The sequence below is a fragment of the Pollachius pollachius genome (assembly GCF_949987615.1).
Source record: "Pollachius pollachius genome assembly, chromosome: 8".
In the NCBI taxonomy this organism is placed as follows: domain Eukaryota; kingdom Metazoa; phylum Chordata; class Actinopteri; order Gadiformes; family Gadidae; genus Pollachius; species Pollachius pollachius.
Window position 1 is genome coordinate 19,763,287 of NC_136941.1, and position 26,128 is coordinate 19,789,414.

The 26,128-nt window shown below is 43.6% G+C and overlaps 1 protein-coding gene across 3 annotated transcripts in view; it reads left to right on the top strand.

Moving 5' to 3' along the window:
• Positions 1-26,128, top strand: part of LOC307078820 (hemicentin-1-like) — a 28,640-nt gene that overhangs the window by 286 nt on the left and 2,226 nt on the right. The window contains exons 1-12 of one of the 3 annotated variants that reach the window (XM_079740814.1): positions 10,303-12,525; positions 12,613-12,648; positions 15,354-15,641; positions 15,964-16,260; positions 17,072-17,365; positions 18,177-18,470; positions 19,282-19,578; positions 20,390-20,683; positions 21,495-21,788; positions 23,702-24,001; positions 25,496-25,768; positions 25,852-25,966. In XM_079740814.1, coding sequence (XP_079596940.1) covers positions 12,516-12,525; positions 12,613-12,648; positions 15,354-15,641; positions 15,964-16,260; positions 17,072-17,365; positions 18,177-18,470; positions 19,282-19,578; positions 20,390-20,683; positions 21,495-21,788; positions 23,702-24,001; positions 25,496-25,768; positions 25,852-25,966 — 2,792 coding nt within the window. In that variant the 5' untranslated portion in view covers positions 10,303-12,515. Of the gene's footprint in view, positions 1-10,302; positions 12,526-12,612; positions 12,649-15,353; positions 15,642-15,963; positions 16,261-17,071; positions 17,366-18,176; positions 18,471-19,281; positions 19,579-20,389; positions 20,684-21,494; positions 21,789-23,701; positions 24,002-25,495; positions 25,769-25,851; positions 25,967-26,128 lie in introns of those variants that run through there. The other 2 variants (XM_079740813.1, XM_079740815.1) reach the window with 2 other exon arrangements.

Genomic DNA, 26,128 nt, shown 5'->3' on the forward strand with positions numbered 1-26,128 from the left:
TCTTGAATAATGACAGAAATTAGTTTATATCTTGCAATATTGGAGAAACAAGTTTACTAGCGATTCAGAAGAGTCTCTCTCAACTCACGTGTCCCTTTTACGATACAATACAATGCAATACAACTTTATTAATCCCACTACGGGCAATTTGTTTGAGCAGCTTGTTGTACATACAGTAACATACAAACAGCATGAGCATTTAGCATTTAGTAGTCGAATTGCAGAGGGGATGAACGACTTGGAATGGCGGTTAGATCTACAAGCAGGTGAAGCGTAGCAACGCCCTGATGGTGACACAGAAAATTCACTTGTAAGAACATGTCCAGAAGAAGCCACAATACCTGCTTTCTTGATGATTCCCCCCCACCCCCACCCACACACTTGTGTTATATTGCTTAAAGGTGTCATTGCATCGTTTTGCATTGATTTTAACTTGATTCTAATAGCAATGAATGCCCTCTGAGTCGGTTTTGGTGAAAAAAATATAAATATTCATGAATATTCATGACATGCACTGTCCATCACTGTAATAAACCCAATTAAACTTTCAGAGAGGAGAGAGAGAGAGAGAGAGAGAGAGAGAGAGAGAGAGAGAGAGAGAGAGAGAGAGAGAGAGAGAGAGAGAGAATTGAACATTCATTCACCATGACCGCGGCCCGGACTCCCGCCGTGCCCCGTGAATGAATGAATGGTCCGGGAACTGCGGGCACCGTGACAGCGGCCCGAGCGACGCGGGCAAGGCACTCCCGCGTCTCCCGCACCTCCCGTGCCCCGTCAATGTATGAATGGCCCGGGAACCGCGGGCACCGTGACAGCGGCCCGGGAAACGCAGGCACCGCAGCCCGGGAACCACGGGCACCGTGGCCCGGGCAACGCGGGAACCGCGAAAACAGATCGCGCCCAGAGGCCTAATTAGGATATATTTTGTATTTGAAATGCAAGTCTTTTCGAGGAGACTACGCTCAGAGCAGCTGGAACTGAACAACAGCAAGAGGAAGGAGGAAAATGGGCTGAAACAAAATTTGTTGTTTTTTTCTTGCTATCGGCCATGTTTGATTGTGTTGTGTTGGTTATTGAACTGTTAACCAGCGAAATCGGGTTATGTTTATCAGAGGTACTATAGAGATCATGACGATAGCTGATGTAACGGAGTCCGGGCGTGTGCAGGACCGAACCGCCTGCCTGCCTGCTATGACCACTGTTAGTAGCTGAGACGATAGAGGGGTTAGAAACCAATAAATGAAAAAAGGCTATTTATTTTAGGTAGCCTATTTTTTCACCCAAAAAAATTGAAAACCATGAAAGTTTAAAATCCCCCCTAAAAAATGAAAAAAATAATCACGTTCCCAGCGCCGCCCTAGGTTGTGCGAACGCCCCCGTTGTGAAACCATGCCCTAGAGCAGGGGTCTCAAACTCATCTTACCTGGGGGCCGCCGAAGGTAGAGTCTGGGTCAGGCTGGGCCGCATCAATTATTCCACAGAAAAAAGGAGCACAACTGACCCAATCTAAGATAATGATCAGGCTATCATTAGATCACGTTGGCTATGTAATCGCTGACAACAGGGGACATTTCATAGTGGTTGGTGGTAACTGGGACATTTTAGCGTCCTTTGGCTTTTGTCGGGACTCAGGACACGCAACTCAAAATTGGGATTGTCTGGTCACCCTATCACAAGTGACAAAAAAGCGTGGCAAGCCACTTAGCAAAAATGTACGTTTGACAACAATGCACGGGCCGCACTAACACTAAACTTTGATGTCAAGTAGGGGGCCACAAAATATTATCCCGCCGGCCCCAATTGGCCCCTGGGCCACGAGTTTGAGGCCCCTGCCCTAGAGTATCTGTGGTATAAAGGCTGGGACGAATTTCGAATTATAAATATGTACAATCCATAACGTTATCTCTCTGGCTCATTGCTCAGTGGAATACCTCCCGTTGCCAAGTCGTAGCTACGGTCCGTCCTATTTATGTGAAAAACTTTATATTTGGATTGTAAAATGCATGAAAATATAAATGAATGATCTTAAAGGGATACTTCACCCATTCAGAACCGGCGTTCTATCATTATAAAATCGCTATTGTAATATAAAAAAAAAATTTTTTTCCGTCAGTCTAACCCAGTCTTTCCTTGTCCCAGCTTTCCTGATCTAATTTTCTCCCGAGATGACATCAAATTACGCGTTTGACGTCATCTCGGGAGAACTTTGCTTGCCTGCTAGAAGGGCTGAGGACTACAAACCACTGGTACCACAAATTTGGGAGCCCACCAATAAGGAATGAGGGGGGGCGGGAGCTTGCGTATGAGATGTAAACACAATGTCCGCCATGTTTCTTCACCGCTTAGCTAGAGGACAAATTTGCAATGTGAAACAGCCAAAGTGGATTTTGAAAATCTATTGTTGGATTTTTGACATTCAGGGCTATTAGTACAAGCCAGAATACAGCCAGGAAGAATTGATACAAATAGAGGAGGAGGCTGCTGCGACTGCAGCTGAACAAGCCTTGCCTGTTGCCGAGGATGAGGAGCCGGAGCGCTCCGGAGTGAACTGGTTTGCTGTGTGCTCTGTTCGCCTATGGACACTAACACAGAGTCCCTGTGCTGCAGCGAATCTCAGCGATGCCAGTTTCTTCTAGAATAAATGGCTGAATCTGGCGAGGATGAGGCCATGTGTGTAACCTCTCACCCAGGCTTTACGCCTCATCTGAACAGTTGGGTATTGGATACATATTTCCGGACCCAGAAAGTGAACTGGAAACGCCAGCCAAAGCCCGCCGGGAGAAACAGTCTGAGCATAGAGTGAGTGTTTTTTTTTTTGCTAACACATTTGCTACAATAGTTTCGAGTCCCGGGGAACGTGACAATGTAGTTATCCGAAAGTAGCCGATCTTATTGGCAGAGCATAGGCTACATTACGTTAGCTTGAAGTCTGTGTAATGCTGTATAGGCTACTCAAGGCATAATTTATCTTGCTTTGCTAATGTTCTCTTTCTTTCTTAGACAGTATCGGCTTCCTGTGTTGTCCAGGCCATCAGAGCTAATTACCCAGCACAAGATGGGCAGTACCGTGGCTACCAGGAGACAGTAGATGCTCAAGATGAGCTGTGACTATTTTGACTCAAGCAAACGCACCCTACACGTTTCATTTTTGTAAATAGTTCATATTTTTTCATGAATGAAACTTCAAATTCATGTTGGTTGTTGTGATTTGTTTACTAACCCAAGTGCTGTTATACTAAAGTAGGCCTACTGTATAAGATAAACACTTATTTCAAGGGCAGAAGTCTAAACTAGTCAACGTATCACAGGGATGTTTACTAGGGGTGTAACGGTACACGTATTTGTACCGAAGCGTCACGGTACAGGCACTTCGGTGCGGTTACAGAGGTGTACGTTCCAATGATATCACTCTCATCACTCTACGACGAAAACTCAGTGAAATAGCAGCCGAGGAAGAGCAAAATAAATAAACAAATAAAAAACGTTATACAGTGTGATACTTTTGATTGGCGAATGGTGTTTTTTTACATGGATTTGGTACAGTTCGTAAATGTGGCGTACATGGTGTTAATATGGCGAATGTAAAGGCTTGTTTTGCGATGCGGAATTTAAAACTTGAAGTCGGAGTTCCACCCGGACCGTTTAGCCAAAGTATACTACTCCGACCTCGTAATCCGACTCCGTAACTACGGAGAGCCCTCAGCAGCTCTCCGTCAGGATGTCGGATACGCAATGCAATTCGCCGCCCGATCTATCTTATATGTTGACTACAAACCATGTAAGCAGTATTGTAAATAAACTTCCAAAGCTTTTCAAAACTTATTTAGTGTTTTATTGGTCCTTAAGGTGCATAGTAAACAATGTACAAAGTAATTAAGGTGCAAAGTCAACCCGGAGAAGTGATTCAGGAAATGATTTTGTTAGAGGACCAATCACAGCCCTTGCCGTCTCCGTTGCGTCGACCAAAAGGTCCATGGCGTCAACGGATAGTTAAAAAATATTGGATGCGCACGTAAGCTACGGAGAGGGTTTCCGACAGGCTCTCTGGCTATGGAGAGGGCTCTCCGTTTCTACGTACAGCACTTTAACATGCACACACATTTGAAAAGGCACCATCCAGGTGTTACTCTCACCGTTGTGAAAAAAAAACGAGCTGTGCAAACCCAGCTCACGACACTATTTCAACAACCCCTGTCTGGGAATTCAGAAATGCAAATGCCATAACCAAGTTTATTGGTGTTTTAATTGCTGCTGATCTACGGCCATTCTCCGTTGTTGAGAAACAAACAAGTTTTTTTTAATTTTCCCCTTAACTATGAACCGTATCGTACCGTGACTCAAAAACGAGGTACGTACCGAACCGTGACTTTTGTGTACGTTACACCCCTAAGGTTAACACAAAGTTTGCTTGCGCTACCACTCGCGCTAGGACCATGGGTCCTTCCCCCTCCAAACGAAAACAGGCGGGCGGTGCAGCGAGCGCAATGCACTGTGGTAGTTGGAGGATTTCTTACTTTTGAGCCAGAGAGACACTTTTCTGCCTTTTCTCAGGCTAGGATGAACCGATTTCAATTTTTTTTGCACATTCATAATACATAGAATTATTAACTTCATATAACCTTCATGTCTCCACCGGTGAAGTATCTCTTTAATTTATATTCTTTGGCAAGTGATCATGGTATAAGCGGGATAATGCCCTTCAAGGTGTCAAAAACATGTTTGATCGATCGTAATTAAAGGTGACTACTTTTTGAGGGAGATGAACTCAAACAGTATACATTTAATAAGCATGCAATACGAATAAGAAAAAGCTTAATTATTAAAGTATTTGAATTGTGTTATTATGTTGGCAAGCAAGAAGTAGAATAAATGGGATAATCAGTCTTAGGCCCCGTTTACACGAGGACGCTTGCGGGTAAAAACGACAAAATATTTTAGCGGAAGTGCCTTTCGTTTGGACGGTGACAGCTTTTTTGGGGCTTAAAAACGCAAAAATCTGAAACCACCCTCCATAGTGGAAAACTTGAATACGCTCCGCCGTAGCGTTTCCGTCTACACTGCCAAGACGCAAAACTCTGCTCAGATCTGCTCACATCGCGTACACGTTTACGTCACATACATGCCCCAGTACAGGGAGATAAACAAACATGTTGGATTATTTCCATGCGTCGGACCGTCAAGCTGCTCTGGCAGCTCTAATAAACTTACAGGAGTCTTTCCACGAAATGTACAGGATATGTACAGATAGTATTACAGAACAGAGAAGGATCTGTAATTATGTTTTGGTTTTCGCGGCGCAGATAAGAGAAGAAGGAAGATTCTACGCATGCGCTCAGACATGGCGGTGTTGTGTGATAGTTTTGTTATGTTCTAATAATGTTATGTTCTAATAACATGGTCACACTGTGATACATGGGTTTGCTGTATGTTGCTAAATAGTGGTTACGGTTCCTTTAAGAGACTGTGGGATTATTGTGGGATGCGACGTGACGTGTAATGCGCGCGCATTGTAAAACAAGGAAGTGTTGATCGACACACGAGTCTGAAGTAAACAAATGCAGTGTACGTTCTGAAGCAACACGTGTGCGTGTCAGTCTTTCACACACAACATTTGGCGACAAGGATGGCTGGATTTAGCCTTCCCCCACCCGAAGTGTTTCTCGCGGTACCCGGGGAACCCGCAGTGCCATGGACACGGTGGCTGACAGGTTTTAATGCCTATGTTGATGCGCTCGGATTCTCCGACGACGAGCTTCCCGACAAGCGAAAGACCGCTATCCTCGTCCACTGCCTCGGTACCGAGGGCCAGCGTGTTCTTGGAGCGCTCGGCTCAGCAACAGCTTTCGAGGATACAGTCAAGCTGCTGACGGACCATTTCTCTGGGAAACAACGTGTCCTGATACGGCGGTACAGACTCAGGAAGCGCCACCAACGACCCGGCGAGTCCATACAGACTTTTGTAGCTGACCTACGTGAGCTGGCACGAGCCTGTGAGTATGGAGCATTGCATGACCAAATGATCAGAGACCAGCTGATAGAAGGCACGTCATGTGACAAGACACGGGAAAAACTGCTTATGGAACCTGATGATTTGTCACTGACTGATGCAATCAAAATAGCGTTGCAAGTGGAATGTGCTCTAGAATGCTCTACTCTGCTGACCAGCCCTGCTCACCACACAGCGTTAGCGCAACAGCTGCAGCGCACAGAAACGTCACAGTTTTTCCCGCCCACTGATAGCGGTGACAGCCTGCCTGTGCAACAAATTAATAGACAGCGCCCCACTGTGGGCTCCAGACGCAATTGCGGCAACTGTGGATCCAGTTCTCATGCTACAAGAGCATCACAGTGCCCTGCCCGTGGACAGGTTTGCAGAAACTGTTCTAGATTAAACCACTTTGCTAAAGTCTGTCGTTCAGCTCCAACCAATGAAGCACGGCAGCACAGGCTTCCTCAGTCCACTTCCGGATACACAGAAATTAGTAATATCCGTTCTACACGAGTGTCATTCAAAACTTGCACAGTGCGGCTGGGGGAGGTAAGCGTGCCACTCATCCTGGACACTGCGGCTGCAGCGTCGCTCCTCAATTTGGCCACATACAGGAAATTCTTTTCCCGCATGCCACTGGGACCCCCATCCACAAGCCTGCGGGGATATGCAAATTCTGCCATCGATCTTGTGGGCACAATTGACCTGCCTGTCCGCTATGGTACGATACATCTTCCCTCCTTCCCTTTTCATGTGGCACAGCGGGGAACCAACCTTCTTGGCCTCGATCTCTTCATTGCACTGGGCTTCTCTCTGATGGACAATAGTGGAAGAGCTATAATGCAGGTCTTCCCAACGATGCACCAGCAGTGGCCAGCGCTGTTCGACGGCCTGGGCCGCTTGACAGCATTCACTCATCGGCCCCTGGTTGACCCTGCCGTGACACCAGTTATGCAGCCCCTCAGGCGCCTGCCACTCACCTTCCGGGAGGGCGTCACTGCAGAGCTCACCTCCCTGCTAGAAGAGGGCATCATCGAGCCAATAAATGCAGCACCTTGGATCTCAAACCTGGTGGTCGCACAGAAAAAGTCAGGGGGCCTCCGGGTCTGTGTGGATCTGCGACAGGTCAACAAAGCTGTCATTCCAGACAAATATCCTTTACCTACAGCTGAGGAGCTCACCTCTCTTTTCCATGGATCAACGGTCTTCACAAAGTTGGATTTACGCCAGGGCTACCTGCAAGTTCCCCTTCACCCGGCCAGCCGGGACCTGACAGCATTTGTGACACACGCTGGGGTGTTCAGGTACACACGCATGCCGTTTGGTCTTAGCTCTGCCCCCAGCTGCTTCCAAAAGGTCATGTCTACAATTCTCGCTGGGGTCCCGGGGACAGCAGTTTACCTGGACGACATTGTGGTGCATGGGCCAGACCAAGCCACCCACGATGCCCGCTTACACAGAGTGTTTGTGGCCCTCACCAAACATCACCTGACACTGAACGGGGAGAAATGTCTCTTCTCAGTACCGACTGTGGACTTTATTGGATTCCGCCTCTCAGCTGATGGCATTGCACCTCTCTCCTCCAACGTTGACGCAATACAACGCATCCCTGAACCAACCTCCATCACACAGGTTGCATCGTTCCTAGGAATGACGGCTTATTATTTGCGTTTCCTGCCCAACTACTCACAAACGACAGCACCCCTCCGGCAGCTCCTGAAGAAGGAGGAGCCGTGGGCTTGGTCACCACAGTGCTCTGAGTCATTTTTCATGCTGAAAAAACAATTAACCTCACCTCCAGTCCTCGCCCATTTCAGCCTCTCGAGCCCAACCTTCATCACCTGCGACGCCTCCACTGCTGCAGTTGGAGCTGTCCTGTCGCAGCTTCATGACGGCACGGAGAGGCCAATCGCCTTCGCATCTCGGGCCCTGACACCCACTGAGCAGCGGTACTCCGTGGGTGAACGTGAAGCATTGGCCTGTGTGTGGGCGTGCGAGAGGTGGCACATGTATGTCTATGGCCGTCATTTCACCATCAGGACGGACCACCAGGCCCTCACAACGGTGCTCTCCACGTCAGGTTCGGGACACAAGCCTCTCCGACTCCATCGCTGGGCGGAACGCCTCCGCCAGTACCACTATGACCTCATCTTCACGCCGGGCAGGGAAAACGTGGTGGCAGATCTCCTTTCTCGCTCCATCGCAGCCCCAAACCCTTCTGTACCATCACACGATGAAGAACCAGCTCTCATCCAAGCGCTCTATGCACCATTGCAGCCAGTAGTCACACTGGAGGAACTGAACACTGAATCAGGACGAGACCCGATACTATCCAAGCTGTGCACCTACATCAGAAACGGCTGGCCGTCCCACATCCCGGAAGAGTTGAAACCGTTTGCTCGGTTGAAAGATGAGCTCTCCTGCTGGGCAGACACGTGTGTCTCAAGGGGGCTCTGCACCGTCGTCCCAAACACTTTGCGTGCACGTGTCCTGTCAATGGCACATGAGGGTCACCTGGGAATCGTGAAACTCAAGCAGCGGTGCCGTGAGTTGGTGTGGTGGCCAGCCATCGACCGCGATATTGAACATCTGGTCCAGGACTGCTCAGCATGCCTCCTCAGTGGGAAAACCGGACCCCCTTCAACCCCTCCCCTGCAACCGCTCCCCTGGCCTTCACGTCCCTGGGAACATGTACAGCTGGACATCTGTGGGGAGATCCATGGCCGTGGTGTTCCCCACCACCAGCGCTTCCTGGTGGTCGTTTACGACCTCCACTCTAAGTGGCCGGAGGTTGTGCCAGTGGGGACGGTGACGTCGCACGTCATGGTTCGGATACTGGATGGCCTCTTTGCCCGCTGGGGTGTGCCTCGGGCCATAACAACAGATAATGGCCCGCAGATGACGTCTGCAGAGTTCTCTGACTTTCTTGCCAGCAGGAGTGTCAAGCACATCCGAACCGCTTTTTACCACCCACAGGCCAACGGTGGAGTAGAGCGTTTTAATGCAACACTGAAGAACGGGATTCGTGCACACCTGGCCCAAGGCTGTGCATTCGAGGAGGCACTCAACCAGACCTTGCTGCACTACAGAGCAAGCCATCACTCCACCACGCTTGTGTCACCAGCGTTTCTGATGCTCGGACGAGAATTGGGACTGCCATTACACAGGCTCCGAGCACCAAATAGTGATTTTCCCATGCCCTCCCTGGCCCGAATCCGAGAGACTGTTGCTGCACGGCAGCAGGAGACGAGGGAAAGGGTGGACAAGAAGTGCAGGGCGAGGCCACCGTCCCTTCAGGTCTCAGACTGGGTCAGGGCTCGACGGCCGCAGCGACACAACAAGTTGGCCTCGTTCTGGTCCCAACCCAGACAGATCAGTCGCCTTCTTGGCCCCGCCACATTTCTGCTCGACGACGGATCACGGTGGCATGCTAGTAGGCTGAGGAAAGTCCCGGCACCCCTCTCTGAGCACTTGGCCACGGCACGAGCCCAGTCACCATTCCCCATCAACATGGCCACTGATCCGGGCCCACCCCCGGCCCTGGTTGCACCCCCCGCAGCTCCACGCCAGGAGGTTGTGGTGCCGGACCCGAGGCCGGTGCGGGCCAGGGCTCGGCCTGTTGCCTTGCAGGACTATGTCACGAATTACCATGTTTAGTCTAGCGGTTGTCTTCACAGATTCTTGCCTAGTACATTTTCATATCTTGATTAGATGTTCAGTTTTCTTGACAAATGTTTGGGTTGGTTGTTAGTTGGGGTGGTATGCTGTTTGCTTTTTCGTGGGGGGAGGAAAATGTTATGTTCTAATAATGTTATGTTCTAATAACATGGTCACACTGTGATACATGGGTTTGCTGTATGTTGCTAAATAGTGGTTACGGTTCCTTTAAGAGACTGTGGGATTATTGTGGGATGCGACGTGACGTGTAATGCGCGCGCATTGTAAAACAAGGAAGTGTTGATCGACACACGAGTCTGAAGTAAACAAATGCAGTGTACGTTCTGAAGCAACACGTGTGCGTGTCAGTCTTTCACACACAACAAGTTTATCACAGCACCACCTAGCCGCCTGACATGCATACCCAATCGAATTACACACTTTTGCGTCACCGTATGCATGCAGATTTCCTCCCAAAAACGCTTGTCTAAACGTGGAATAAAAAGTGAAGACGCGACGCCACTTTTGCGTCTTCTGTTCAGACCGTCATCATGTAAACGTAGCCTTATTAACCCATTTGTGCCGGCTGCTGCGCGGCGCAACATTGTATCTAGGAGATACAATGTTGCGCCGCGCAGCAGCCGGCCCAAATGGGTTAAAAGGGTTTGTTCAACCAACAACAACAAGACCAACAACACAACAAGACATGATTGCGGCTCTTGTCGCTCTCGTCTCTTTCTGCAAACGACATGCGCCGAGAGCGGGGAATGACGTAGAGTGACGTAGACTGATAATCCCTCTATACATGTCGATTATAGTGGACAACACCACCTCTTCTAGTCCGCGTAGAATTCTATTCCGATCAGAGAATTGTGTTCCGATTGAGCCGTATATGATTTTTTTCTATTCCGATGAGCTGTTCTTCCACTTCTAATCGGATCAGATGTGTCCATATACCCAGATATTAGTATGATGTAACTATTTTCACGCATTCATTATGTATGATAAACTCGTTGGCTGCATTTCTGTCTAAAATCAATAATCAGTCACTTGGTTTTAGATTAATTTAAGTCCAAGAAGTTATCATCAAAACAAAAAATGAAATCAGTGAGAGCATTCCCGTGTTCTGATTCTGAGCATTGGAGAAGGGACAGCAACGCAGTATCGTCAGAAAATTTGACCAAAGAGCTGCTACCCTCCTGACTGCTCCTGCATCCATCAGTATACATAATAAAGAGTAAGGGCGAAAGGACGCACCCTTGTGGCGAGCCTGTGGACATAATTGAGAACATGAGAAACTGCCATTTACAGAAACTCTCTGCACTCTGTCAGTCAAAAAGTCCAAAATCCATAATACAAGTTGGCAAATTAAAATCACATAGCAACCTATAAAAAGATGCAGCTGCATCGTGTTGAATGCCGATGAAAAGTCTGCAAACAAAATCCTGACATGGGCTTGCAGCTTTTCTAAATGTTTGTATAAGCTATTGAGTATTAAAAGCTTTGTGTCCTCAACACCTCTCCCTGAAATTGAAGTGGATCAAGTTTTTAATCCACAATTGCTAAAAAGTTATATAATAAAAAATTCTCAAAGATTTTCATTATTAATGATGTTAGCGCAACTGGTCTAACATCATTAAGTTGCCTAGGATTGGTGATCTTTGGGACAGGTATCACAATGGAGGATTTCCAGATAGCAGGGATTCAATTAGAATCAAGTGATATCAGGAAGATATGGTGAAGGAAACCGCCAAGCTGGTCAGCACAGTAATGCAACGTGCGCCCACAAATGTGATCTTGACCAGGGGCATTCCTGATGAAGATCTCTAACACATTCCTGGCTAATGACAATATTACAGATGAGAGGGACTCTCTAAGGAGAGAGATATTTCTAGAAAAAATGTTTTTCAAAACGGGAATAAAAATCGTTAAAGGTATTTGGGAAATCTGCATCATTTATTCCGAAAATGTTAGGAAGTTGCTGCCCGAATATCACCTCTACAGTACTTATGTTACACCTTATCCTTATCCATTCTTTTAGCTTTTCTTATCTCATTTCTTACTTCCCTGGTAATTTCTTTCTTTTCCTGGCTATTCTCTGTATAAAAAGTGCTTTTCTTCTTGTTTGTGATATTTTTTAGTTCTTTAGTAACCCATGGTTTGTTATTGTGGAAGACTGTAATATTTTTACAGGGAATATTGGTGTCCACAAAGAAGGATATGTAAGAAGAAACAGTTTGAGCCAGTTCATTTAAGTCAGAGCATGAGCTATAGAATACATCCCAATCTGTACAATCAGAGCAAGCTTGTAAACTGGCAATGCTGTTTTCCGTCCAGCATTTCACTGATTTACTGTATTTTATAAAGTATACTGTTTGATATCATAGGGATCAATGATATCCGTGTTTCATAGTGAAGTTAACATAACTGGCCAGTGATAATTGGCCAGTGATGAATCCGGATCCTCCTGAATACCTGTAGGTATTCTCTGCAGCCTACTTCCTAATTTGGGCCATTTACAATGATTTAATTCAAAACGTTATGACTATAAACTATCAATTGGAAAAAACGATTAACCATTACATCAAGCATTAAAGCATATTATGCTGAGATTTCCATTAGGCCTATATGACCCTTGATGTCTAATACACCTGTTGTAGTATTTTCTATTCAACTAAATATAAAATTGGGATTTTGCGCAGTAGCTCAGGAGGTAAAGCGGGTTGACTTGTTACCAGACGGTTGCTGGTTTGATCCCCGGCTCCTTCTAGATGAGTGTCGAGGTGTCCTTGAGCAAGGCACCTCACCCTGACTGCTCCCGACGAGCTGGCTGTCGCCCTGCGTGTTTGACTCCACCGTCGGTGTGTGAATGAATGATTGTAAGTCGCTTTGGATAAAAACGTCAGCAAAATCCAAATTTAAATATCCTCGGCTAATCTGAATCCTGCTCCTTGTCTTTCCAACAGGTTTCACCGCCCTGTGTACTGCTATAGATGAATCCGGTAAGAATGTTAAGAATTTATTATTGCCGTGTCCTAATGTCCGGAAAATTACGATGCAAAGACGAAGTGTAGTGTGTAACTCTGCGCCATCTCTGTTTAATGGCGTGTTCCTCAATCCTCGGACGCCAGACTTCCGAGTCGAAAATCTCCCAGCCTCTTGCAGCATTTCTTGGAGTAAAAATCGCGGAGGCACGCCCCCTTTTTGTCTTCAACTTTCGGAAATCTGAAAGTAGATCGAGAGCAGTGATGACGCTCTCAACAAAATGGCTGCGCCCGGCAAGAGATTTATTTTCTTTGTATTTGTACCACGTTGGTCATTTTAATATCGATTTGAAATGCTCTCACACACTTGATTACATTGTTACTTTGTTCCGTTCACCAATTTATACATTGCAAGGTCTTGATGTGCTTGCAATACAATGTAAAGTTGTGTTGTTTGTTTTCGGGCTGGTTTGCTAAAGAGGCTAATGTAGCTAACAATAAACAACGACTAGCCAATTTCATGACACAATCACAAAGACGAACAGGAACACTATAAATGCTCCAAGACCGGAAATTACGGCAAAGGTGCAACTCGGAAGGCTGGCGTCCGAGGATTCAGGAACACACCACATGTGGTCTGTTTACTATCGTCATTTCCGCCCTTCCAACACACCGCGCTGATTCGCTAGCACACAACCAATCAGAGTTTCCAATGACTCCAATCCTCAGGCCGCCAACGCTCTCAGACTATGCAAGTTGATTTGGACGAGACACCGTCCGCGCGGTTCCAAAAGAATCCAACACAGCTGAACACAACGAACAGATTTGTTCCCGAACTACAGGGTAGCCCAAACATAGGCTACGGTATTGTAGCCTATGAAGGCGTAGCTCATACAACTATTTATTTATCTAGCTGACAACATCTCAAACAACGCCATCAAGGGGGCCTCTCTGGACCCCCATTTTTAACACATTTTAACACATGTTAAATGTGGCCCCAGGCGCCACTAGTGATGGGTTGTTTGCAACCGAATCAGTTTGAATGAACGAATCTTTAACAAGAACGAACCAATTGATACCGCGCTGTCGTTCTTCTCAGACTCGACTCGTCCCAGACCCACTAGTCGCTGACTCGCTGTTCGTTCGACTGTGAATGGTGGTGGTGGGGGGGGGGGGGCGAAGAGGCTTAGCGAGCGAGGGTACAATAAGCAGTTAGGGTTACCTGTTAGCAGTTAGGGCTGACCCGAGCTGATTCAATATCAGTTAAATGTCTAATGCATGCTGTCTTTTTATTTTTTGTGTCATGCCAGATTAATCAAATATTTGAATGTCTCGTCAATCTGTCTCGTTCTTTCGTGGTTCGTTCTCCAGCCGGGACCCCTACCATCATTGCTAAATCAAGTCTATTATCTTGCTGATATGTTAAACATCCAATAATCAACTACCCCCCATCCCGCTGCGTTTGGTTAAAGTTGTGATGTTGATTGATGACCGACTTCCACGATCGTTTGAGAATTAGAACGAGAGAGGAGCTGAGTCTGACTGACTCAGCTGAGAACCGTGCATTCCATGATTCGATTCACCGCTACCGGAAACTCGACTATACGAACTAACGAACGATTCTGAACGACTCTTCCTGGCGAACTGACCGACGCGAACTGAATCAAGGAAAATAATCATTGAATCCATCACTAGCAGCCACCGCCCACCACATATCCAGCATTACTCCTACCGTACATCTGGCGCTCCCTGCTGGCCACATCTATACCACAGAAACAGTCCGCCTCGAGTGCCATGCTGAAGGCAGCTCCCCTGAATGGACGTACCAGTTGTTCCATGATGGACAGTCAAGTCCTTCGGTCACTGATCCCAATCACTCTATTGCTTCTGCCAGCCTGGCCGACGCCGGGCAGTACTGGTGTCAAATCCGGCAGGGAGAAGCTATGAGCACCCCAAGTAGCCGTGTTTCATTAAAAGTCACTGGTGACAGTTGAGCAACCCCCAGGGATGTATTGGCTATCAAATCCTGCAACTTTTACAACTTTTACATGGATTTATCTAACTAGATCCAACAGATGCCATTCAATTAATTATATTGCATTTATTAAACAAAATGTAATTTTATTCATTCAATTTAATGTATTCAATTAATTAACATTTGTTAAACTGCCCAACTTTGGGCAACATACCTAGGCTTACCTTACGAAGGATTGACGTTTTGAGTTTGTTGGGGAGTCTGTGTCCCTTAGCTGCCAAGTGAATGTTTTCTCTAGATGGGAATATCGTTGGTACAGAGATGGAGGTCAACTCCCTACTGCTGCCTAGCAGTTTTCCAAGGCCTTTGTTAAATTGTCCCATTTGGACAACAGACCCAGCCCCACCTTAAAGACGGAACCTTGTTTTGGGCCGTTGTATGTTGGGCCAATGGTAGAAACGTTGTGTTAAGATACGTTATAAGTATTTGTAAAAACAACAAATATAAGGTTGCCCAATATTTGCCTTCTCAATTTTTTTTAATTACTAGTAGAAATAAATGACATCAGCGTTTTAATAAAGGTAAGGTCATATCGATGAAAAATAACTGAAACGCAAAGCACATCAAGAGAGCTGCCCAGTGTTTACGTCGATACAAAAGGTGTTGCTTTTGTCTTTGTTTGCCACTGTTCTCTGTACGGATGTGGATTTTCCTTCTCTAAAAGACCACTGTTGTTTGTCTCTCTAAGATATTCCCAAACCAGCCATAAAGCTCAACACAGCTTGGCCCCAGGTGTTCTACGCTGAGAAGGTGGAGCTGAGCTGCACAGTGGAGGGTAGCTCTGAATGGAAGTTCACATGGTTCAGAGATAGCAAGGAGATCCAGGCTGCCCACGTGGTTCTGTCCACTAACGGAACCACCCTGTCCATCCCCGCCGCTTCAATTGTAGACTCTGGAAATTACACGTGTAAAGGACAACATAAGAACAGGACTCTGACAACTCACAACAGTAATGAACTTACTCTCAAAGTCAACGGTGAGTCCACAGTTTGTTTAGGTGTTTCAAAGACAAAAGAGGAATCCCTTGTACACCATGTCATCACGCCACTTCATGACATGAAAATGTTCTATTAAATTCAAGTAACTGAAATTAATGTTTTCTCTTTCAGACAACAGACACAGTTGTATGGGCCAATAGTATAAATAGGAAAACTTTAAACGACTATCTGAAATCAATAATGTCAAAGTAATAATAAGGGGGGGGGGGGGGGGTCATCATATCTATGAACCCTAACTTCAAAGCCGATCAACAGAGCTTCCCGATGTATAGATTTATACTTATGTTGGCTTGTGTGCAGAGATTCCTGTTCCATCAGTGGCTCTCCAGACACCATGGTCTCCTGTCTTCACCTCTGAGTCAGTGGAGCTGAAGTGTAGTATGCAGGACAGCCCAGACCACTGGATCTATACTTGGTACAGAGGAGGGCAAGCGGTGGTGGTGCAGGAACCAGGTGTCTCTTTTGGGTCAGATGGATCTGATCTCAAGATTAGCCCGGTTAGTCTAGAGCATGCGGGACAGTACACCTGTACTGGACAACTCAAGGGCAGACCTGTTAAGTCTGAACACAGCAACACACTCTCCTTAGAGGTCAAAGGTGAGTTATTGCTTATGCTCATTATAGATACAGAATCTAATCATAGTGGTAAGGTGTTACAGCAGCAACATTTACAGGACTGTTAAAATAATTATAAGAATTACATAATACAAAAAAAACAAATACATCTAAATTAAATGTATGACTACTAATGAAAAGTGTAGTAACAGCGATATATATGCATCTATGTACAAAATATGTGGTGCAATAATATCATTTTTTAATTTTATTTAAATCAAATCAGATTACATTACATTTATTTTATTGCATTTAATCTATTAAAATGTAATTGAATTGATTCAATTGAATGCATTCAATTGATTAAAATGTATTAAAATGTCCAATTTCGGGCAACATACCAAGGCTTACCTTACTGAAGGCTTCATGTTTTGAGTATGTTGGGGAGTCTGTGTCCCTTAGCTGCCAAGTGAATGTTTCCTCTAGATGGGAATATCGTTGGTAAAGAGATGGAGGTCAACTCCCTTCTGCTGCCTAGCAGTGTCCTAAGGCCTTTGTTATATTGTCCCTTTTGGACAACAGACCCAGCCCTACCTTAAAGAAGGAACCTTGTTTTGGGCCTTTGTATGTTGGACCTATGGTATAAACATTGTGTTAATATAGAAATATTCATAAAAAAACATATAGCCTATTGGTTGCACAATATTAGCATTAGGAAAATGTTAAATGGATATTGGAAATTAATGACGTTTTGAAAAAGGGAAGGTCGTATAGATGAATAATAACTTAAAGGAAACGCGATCAACAGATCTTTTCAATGTTTACTTTTATACTTATGTTGGCTTGTCTGCAGAGATTCCTGTTCCATCGGTGGCTCTCCAGACACCATGGTCTGCTGTCTTCACCTCTGAGTCAGTGGAGCTGAATTGTAGTATGCAGGACAGCCCAGACCTCTGGACCTTTACTTGGTACAGAGGAGGGCAAGAGGTGGTGCAAGAGCCAGGTGTCTCTTTTGGGTCAGACGGATCTGATCTCAAGATTAGCCCGATTAGTCTGGAGTATGCGGGACAGTACACCTGTACTGGACAACTGAAGGGCAGACCTGTTAAGTCTGAACACAGCAACACACTCTCCTTAGAGGTCAAAGGTGAGTTATTGCTTATGCTCATTATGAATACAGAATCCAATCATAGTGGTAAGGTGTTACAGCAGCAACATTTACAGGACTGTTAAAATAATTATAAGAATTACATAATACAGAAAAAACAAATACATCTAAATTAAATGTATGACTACTAATGAAAAGTGTAGTAACAGTGATATATATGCATCTATGTACAAAATATGTGGTGCAATAATATCATTTTTTTATTTTATTTAAATCAAATCAGATTACATTACATTTATTATATTGCATTTAATCTATTAAAATGTAATTGAATTGATTCAATTGAATGCATTCAATTGATTCAAATGTATTAAAATGTCCAATTTCGGGCAACATACCAAGGCTTTCCTTACTGAAGGATTCATGTTTTGAGTATGTTGGGGAGTCTGTGTCCCTTAGCTGCCAAGTGAATGTTTCCTCTAGATGGGAATATCGTTGGTAAAGAGATGGAGGTCAACTCCCTTCTGCTGCCTAGCAGTGTCCTAAGGCCTTTGTTATATTGTCCCTTTTGGACAACAGACCCAGCCCTACCTTAAAGAAGGAACCTTGTTTTGGGCCTTTGTATGTTGGACCTATGGTATAAACATTGTGTTAATATAGAAATATTCATAAAAAAACATATAGCCTATTGGTTGCACAATATAAGCATTAGGAAAATGTTAAATGGATATTGGAAATTAATGACGTTTAGAAAAAGGGAATGTCGTAGAGATGAATAATAACTTAAAGGAAACGCGATCAACAGATCTTTTCAATGTTTACTTTTATACTTATGTTGGCTTGTCTGCAGAGATTCCTGTTCCATCGGTGGCTCTCCAGACACCATGGTCTGCTGTCTTCACCTCTGAGTCAGTGGAGCTGAATTGTAGTATGCAGGACAGCCCAGACCTCTGGACCTTTACTTGGTACAGAGGAGGGCAAGAGGTGGTGCAAGAGCCAGGTGTCTCTTTTGGGTCAGACGGATCTGATCTCAAGATTAGCCCGATTAGTCTGGAGTATGCGGGACAGTACACCTGTACTGCACAACTGAAGGGCAGACCTGTTAAGTCTGAACACAGCAACACACTCTCCTTAGAGGTCAAAGGTGAGTTATTGCTTATGCTCATTATGAATACAGAATCTAATCATAGTGGTAAGGTGTTACAGCAGCAACATTTACAGGACTGTTAAAATAATTATAAGAATTACATAATACAAAAAAAACAAATACATCTAAATTAAATGTATGACTACTAATGAAAAGTGTAGTAACAGTGATATATATGCATCTATGTACAAAATATGTGGTGCAATAATATCATTTTTTTATTTTATTTAAATCAAATCAGATTACATTACATTTATTATATTGCATTTAATCTATTAAAATGTAATTGAATTGATTCAATTGAATGCATTCAATTGATTCAAATGTATTAAAATGTTCAATTTCGGGCAACATACCAAGGCTTTCCTTACTGAAGGATTCATGTTTTGAGTATGTTGGGGAGTCTGTGTCCCTTAGCTGCCAAGTGAATGTTTCCTCTAGATGGGAATATCGTTGGTAAAGAGATGGAGGTCAACTCCCTTCTGCTGCCTAGCAGTGTCCTAAGGCCTTTGTTATATTGTCCCTTTTGGACAACAGACCCAGCCCTACCTTAAAGAAGGAACCTTGTTTTGGGCCTTTGTATGTTGGACCTATGGTATAAACATTGTGTTAATATAGAAATATTCATAAAAAAACATATAGCCTATTGGTTGCACAATATTAGCATTAGGAAAATGTTAAATGGATATTGGAAATTAATGACGTTTTGAAAAAGGGAATGTCGTAGAGATGAATAATAACTTAAAGGAAACGCGATCAACAGATCTTTTCAATGTTTACTTTTATACTTATGTTGGCTTGTCTGCAGAGATTCCTGTTCCATGGGTGGCTCTCCAGACACCATGGTCTGCTGTCTTCACCTCTGAGTCAGTGGAGCTGAATTGTAGTATGCAGGACAGCCCAGACCCCTGGACCTTTACTTGGTACAGAGGAGGGCAAGCGGTGGTGGTGCAGGAACCAGGTGTCTCTTTTGGGTCAGATGGATCTGATCTCAAGATTAGCCCGGTTAGTCTAGAGCATGCGGGACAGTACACCTGTACTGGACAACTGAAGGGCAGACCTGTTAAGTCTGAACACAGCAACACACTCTCCTTAGAGGTCAAAGGTGAGTTATTGCTTATGCTCATTATGAATACAGAATCTAATCATAGTGGTAAGGTGTTACAGCAGCAACATTTACAGGACTGTTAAAATAATTATAAGAATTACATAATACAAAAAAAACAAATACATCTAAATTAAATGTATGACTACTAATGAAAAGTGTAGTAACAGTGATATATATGCATCTATGTACAAAATATGTGGTGCAATAATATCATTTTTTTATTTTATTTAAATCAAATCAGATTACATTACATTTATTATATTGCATTTAATCTATTAAAATGTAATTGAATTGATTCAATTGAATGCATTCAATTGATTCAAATGTATTAAAATGTCCAATTTCGGGCAACATACCAAGGCTTTCCTTACTGAAGGATTCATGTTTTGAGTATGTTGGGGAGTCTGTGTCCCTTAGCTGCCAAGTGAATGTTTCCTCTAGATGGGAATATCGTTGGTAAAGAGATGGAGGTCAACTCCCTTCTGCTGCCTAGCAGTGTCCTAAGGCCTTTGTTATATTGTCCCTTTTGGACAACAGACCCAGCCCTACCTTAAAGAAGGAACCTTGTTTTGGGCCTTTGTATGTTGGACCTATGGTATAAACATTGTGTTAATATAGAAATATTCATAAAAAAACATATAGCCTATTGGTTGCACAATATTAGCATTAGGAAAATGTTAAATGGATATTGGAAATTAATGACGTTTTGAAAAAGGGAAGGTCGTATAGATGAATAATAACTTAAAGGAAACGCGATCAGCAGATCTTTTCAATGTTTACTTTTATACTTATGTTGGCTTGTCTGCAGAGATTCCTGTTCCATCGGTGGCTCTCCAGACACCATGGTCTGCTGTCTTCACCTCTGAGTCAGTGGAGCTGAATTGTAGTATGCAGGACAGCCCAGACCTCTGGACCTTTACTTGGTACAGAGGAGGGCAAGAGGTGGTGCAAGAGCCAGGTGTCTCTTTTGGGTCAGACGGATTTGATCTCAAGATTAGCCCGATTAGTCTGGAGTATGCGGGACAGTACACCTGTACTGGACAACTGAAGGGCAGACCTGTTAAGTCTGAACACAGCAACACACTCTCCTTAGAGGTCAAAGGTGAGTTATTGCTTATGCTCATTATGAATACAGAATCCAATCATAGTGGTAAGGTGTTACAGCAGCAACATTTACAGGACTGTTAAAATAATTATAAGAATTACATAATACAGAAAAAACAAATACATCTAAATTAAATGTATGACTACTAATGAAAAGTGTAGTAACAGTGATATATATGCATCTATGTACAAAATATGTGGTGCAATAATATCATTTTTTTATTTTATTTAAATCAAATCAGATTACATTACATTTATTATATTGCATTTAATCTATTAAAATGTAATTGAATTGATTCAATTGAATGCATTCAATTGATTCAAATGTATTAAAATGTCCAATTTCGGGCAACATACCAAGGCTTTCCTTACTGAAGGATTCATGTTTTGAGTATGTTGGGGAGTCTGTGTCCCTTAGCTGCCAAGTGAATGTTTCCTCTAGATGGGAATATCGTTGGTAAAGAGATGGAGGTCAACTCCCTTCTGCTGCCTAGCAGTGTCCTAAGGCCTTTGTTATATTGTCCCTTTTGGACAACAGACCCAGCCCTACCTTAAAGAAGGAACCTTGTTTTGGGCCTTTGTATGTTGGACCTATGGTATAAACATTGTGTTAATATAGAAATATTCATAAAAAAACATATAGCCTATTGGTTGCACAATATTAGCATTAGGAAAATGTTAAATGGATATTGGAAATTAATGACGTTTTGAAAAAGGGAATGTCGTAGAGATGAATAATAACTTAAAGGAAACGCGATCAACAGATCTTTTCAATGTTTACTTTTATACTTATGTTGGCTTGTCTGCAGAGATTCCTGTTCCATGGGTGGCTCTCCAGACACCATGGTCTGCTGTCTTCACCTCTGAGTCAGTGGAGCTGAATTGTAGTATGCAGGACAGCCCAGACCTCTGGACCTTTACTTGGTACAGAGGAGGGCAAGAGGTGGTGCAAGAGCCAGGTGTCTCTTTTGGGTCAGACGGATCTGATCTCAAGATTAGCCCGATTAGTCTGGAGTATGCGGGACAGTACACCTGTACTGGACAACTGAAGGGCAGACCTGTTAAGTCTGAACACAGCAACACACTCTCCTTAGAGGTCAAAGGTGAGTTATTGCTTATGCTCATTATGAATACAGAATCTAATCATAGTGGTAAGGTGTTACAGCAGCAACATTTACAGGACTGTTAAAATAATTATAAGAATTACATAATACAAAAAAAACAAATACATCTAAATTAAATGTATGACTACTAATGAAAAGTGTAGTAACAGTGATATATATGCATCTATGTACAAAATATGTGGTGCAATAATATCATTTTTTTATTTTATTTAAATCAAATCAGATTACATTACATTTATTATATTGCATTTAATCTATTAAAATGTAATTGAATTGATTCAATTGAATGCATTCAATTGATTCAAATGTATTAAAATGTCCAATTTCGGGCAACATACCAAGCAACACACTCTCCTTAGAGGTCAAAGGTGAGTTATTGCTAATTCTCATTATGAACACAAAATCGAATCATAGTTTTTAGTTGCAAGCAATGACGGATTACCGCATGGGCATATGTCCAGGGCCCTGGCAATGATGATATATTTGTATATATTTGTATACCTTGATATATATATATATATATATATATATAATTTTTTTATTTAAAAAATTCAAAATTCATTCTTTGGTCATGAAAGGATTTGAATGTTTTTGATTTGCAAAATAAATACATCACATTTAATTTTTTTTTTAACGTGACGGAACGTTTATGTCGTAGTGCTTGGTCAACGGTCAATTTCACAGTGAAAAAAAAGAGAAACGTGTGCTAAGCGGGTCGGCATAGCGTAAAAGAAAGAAAGAAAAAGACCCTAAAGTACTGCCCTGGTACAACAAATACCGTCCATCTCAACATTTTGACTCGTAAATTCGTTAGAGGAAGTCAGTAGCTGCTTTTAAAGTCATGAAATTAACCTGACAGATTCCATGTTCTGCCAGTAAGACGAGCGGCTGGCACTATGCTCTCTCTCTCTCTCTCTCTCTCTCTCTCTCTCTCTCTCTCTCTCTCTCTCTCTCCTCTCTCTCTCTTTCCTGGCTGCGCGCTGCATTATAATGTGTGTGATTGTGGATTGCATGAGTTATATGTGACCAAATTCGGTGTGCTAGTGCGTGTATTTGCGTGTTGGTAGGGGTCCATGGCTGGTTTGTGTCCAGGGCCCGTGGTCATGTTAATTCGTCCTTGGTTGCAAGCAGTCTCAGAGGTATTCACAATCATCCACGAACAACCTATGCCAGCGGATTCCCTTTTCAAGCAAATCATGGGTTTTGCACATTAAACATTATTTTATTTCATGACATGACCCACTAAATGTTTAGTCAAGGTTGGAATTGACAGGCGTCCCATGTCCATGTGGCAGATGCTTTACAACTACACTACATTCAACACACAATCTCACACTATTTTAAAGGTTGTTCGAATTAAAAAAAATGCTTCGGAAAGGTGCCTTGATGCAACCTTTAACCCACCTTTAGCATAGGATACTCCTGACCAACCTTTACAAAAGGAAAGGAGATATATGTGACCCATAATCGTTTACGGCGGCAATATTTAAAGCAACAGGCCACTAACGAAGTTTACCGACTCTACGCAAAGATGCATGAGAGACATGGTAAAGCAGAAGAAGAGAAGAAAAGAAAATTGTTAAGACAACGGTTAACCAAACATTATGGAGAAGAGGCGAAGAATCTAAAGAACTCATAAAAGACCAATATCATACCAACAGTTATTCTCGTAGCCCATAATTTACACAAGATTTATACAAGAGAATAAAATGCCAACTTGCCATTTAAGAAAGACTATTGGGGGCAGTTAATTTCAACATCAACATAAATTTAGCCTCATTCTTTCACATGTTAATTGGTATTCAAGTGGATATTCCTGTTGGCCAAGTCCGACCTAAGTGATTCTCACTGCTGGCGACAACGGAAACATACAAATGTTGCCTTTTCTGCAGAGATTCCCGTTCCATTGGTGGCTCTCCAGACACAATGGCCTGATGTCTTCCCCTCTGAGAAAGTGGAGATGAACTGTAAGATGCAGGACAGCCCAGACCCCTGGACCTATACTTGGTACAGAGGAGGACAAGAGGTGGCGGTGCAAGGGCCAGGTGTCTCTTTTGGGTCAGACGGATCCCAGCTTGTGATTAGCTCTGCTAGACTGGAGCATGCGGGAGAGTACAACTGTACTGGACAACTCAAAGGCAGACCACCTGTTAAGTCTGAACACAGCAACCCAGTCTCCTTATTTGTCTATGGTGAGTATCCTGCAAAATGTCATTATTAGTTGTGTATGAAATGTTTGACACATCAGTCTTTTCTTATCTCAGCGGTTCCAGGAGATGTACACTAAGGAGGTTGGGTCATTTGGCTGTTAATATGTATTTAATTCAAGTAAATTAATTATAAATGTCAATTAGTACATTAATTAAACTAAAATTTAATTTGTTAAATTGTCCCTTTAAGACAACAGACCCACTACTACCTTAAAGAAGGAACCCTGTGTTGAGCATGTATGTTTGGGCGTCTGGGCCTATAGTAGTTATACTGCATTATTATGATCGCGAAGCAAACAAATATTAGGTTTTAGGATATTTATTATAGCAGAAACCGAAAATGACTATGGGAAATGAATGATGTCAATGTATTAATAAGGGAAATGTCATATCTGTCCATCTATTCAACAATGGCGAAAGACTAGGGGCCCTATTTTAACGGTCTGAAACGGAAGCCGTAGGTGTGGTTTGGGCGTAACGTGCAATAAACCAATGAGAGTGCCAGCTCCCATCCCATTTAAGAGCCATGAGTGCATTTGAATCTGACAAGTTGATATTTTGACAGCGCATCTGCAGTCTCCGATGAGAGAGATGCACATGAATTTCAAACTTCAAATGGCTCAGTTTATGGCCAAATAATATGGCCTAATTCACACATGGAATAAGGTTTTCTTCCACACATATGATATGCGGTAAATGTGGTTCTATTTAATGATATACGCAATACATTATAAACATTGTTTCTTATCAGTATTGTATGCATTATCGTTATCGACTTGTGTTCCTAATATGCATGTGTCCCCCCGTTAATATACATTGCCATGGACTGTATTATGCGGTACGTGTTTAGTTTGCGTGTGTATAAACAGATAGACGCACACACGAGCGCCCGCATTCATTAATTATTTTACACCTACACACACGCACGCCCGCATTCATTCATTCTTCTTAACACTCATTTGCGGTAAAACAATGTTTTCTCACGATCAAATACTCATTAATCCAAATAGTTATGGGCATGTTCACGATGTCTGTGTCAAGAAAATATGTGTGATGCATTGATTTAAAAGTACAACTTATTACCGCTGTATCAGCTATTCTTTCCCAAATAATTTACCAAGAATGTGTGGCTAGGTAGATGAGAGAAGCAAAGTGTATGCGCCCTTAAAATAGCATCTGAACAACGCGCCACTGACTTTAAACCAGGTATTTCCTGGTTTGTGGCGCAAGTGGTTTCTGAAACTGCAAAATAGCACCAGGGAACGTTTGCCCCAGGACACGCAAGATCATTCCCTAATTTACCGACGCGTGGCGCAGGAGGGAAAAGAACGCTCTGCACCGGTTGCAAACTAGCAACGACACATGCGCCAGTGAGAAAGTCAATTGCGCCGGATGCAAGATAGGGCCCTAGGTGTTTTTCCCTCTGGCCACAACATCTGAACATTGTTGATTATGATTATGCCTACATACCTCCAGATAAGAAACCTACACCAGAGCTAATACAAGATCTCGGGTATCCGAAGATGTATGCCAAGGAACCATTCAATTTCAGCTGTAAGGTTAACACTTCATCTGGATGGGAGTTCCATTGGTTCAAGGACTCAGCAAGACTCCCAAATCAAGGTGAGACCTACACCATCCCATCGGCCTCCTCTGATAACGCCGGAGCGCATCAATGCCGTGCAACAAGAGGACAGGAACCACACTTTTCCACAGAGGACAGTAATACGATAAGCATCAACGTTGGAGGTTGGTGTGTTTTCTTTTTTTATGAACCATCTTTGTACACAACAACATCTCCAGCATTATACGATTCGTTTCCATCCGGACAGTACGCCCCTGGGCCACGGTGACTCTTCTAACGGGATGGTCTGAGGTGTTCTCCGCCGATCGGCTGGATCTGAAATGCGAGGTGCACGGGAGCGAAGACACATGGAACTACACATGGTAGGTACTGAACTCTTAAGTGTGTACTCTGTGCCATTCTGTCACGCATCCATCTCCTCCCGGATTCATCCATTTGGGCCCGATTCATCCTGGAGTCGGTGCCCACGCAGCCGTTCCGATGCAACGACTGGATGCCTGGACTCTCTTTATGGTTAACCGGCT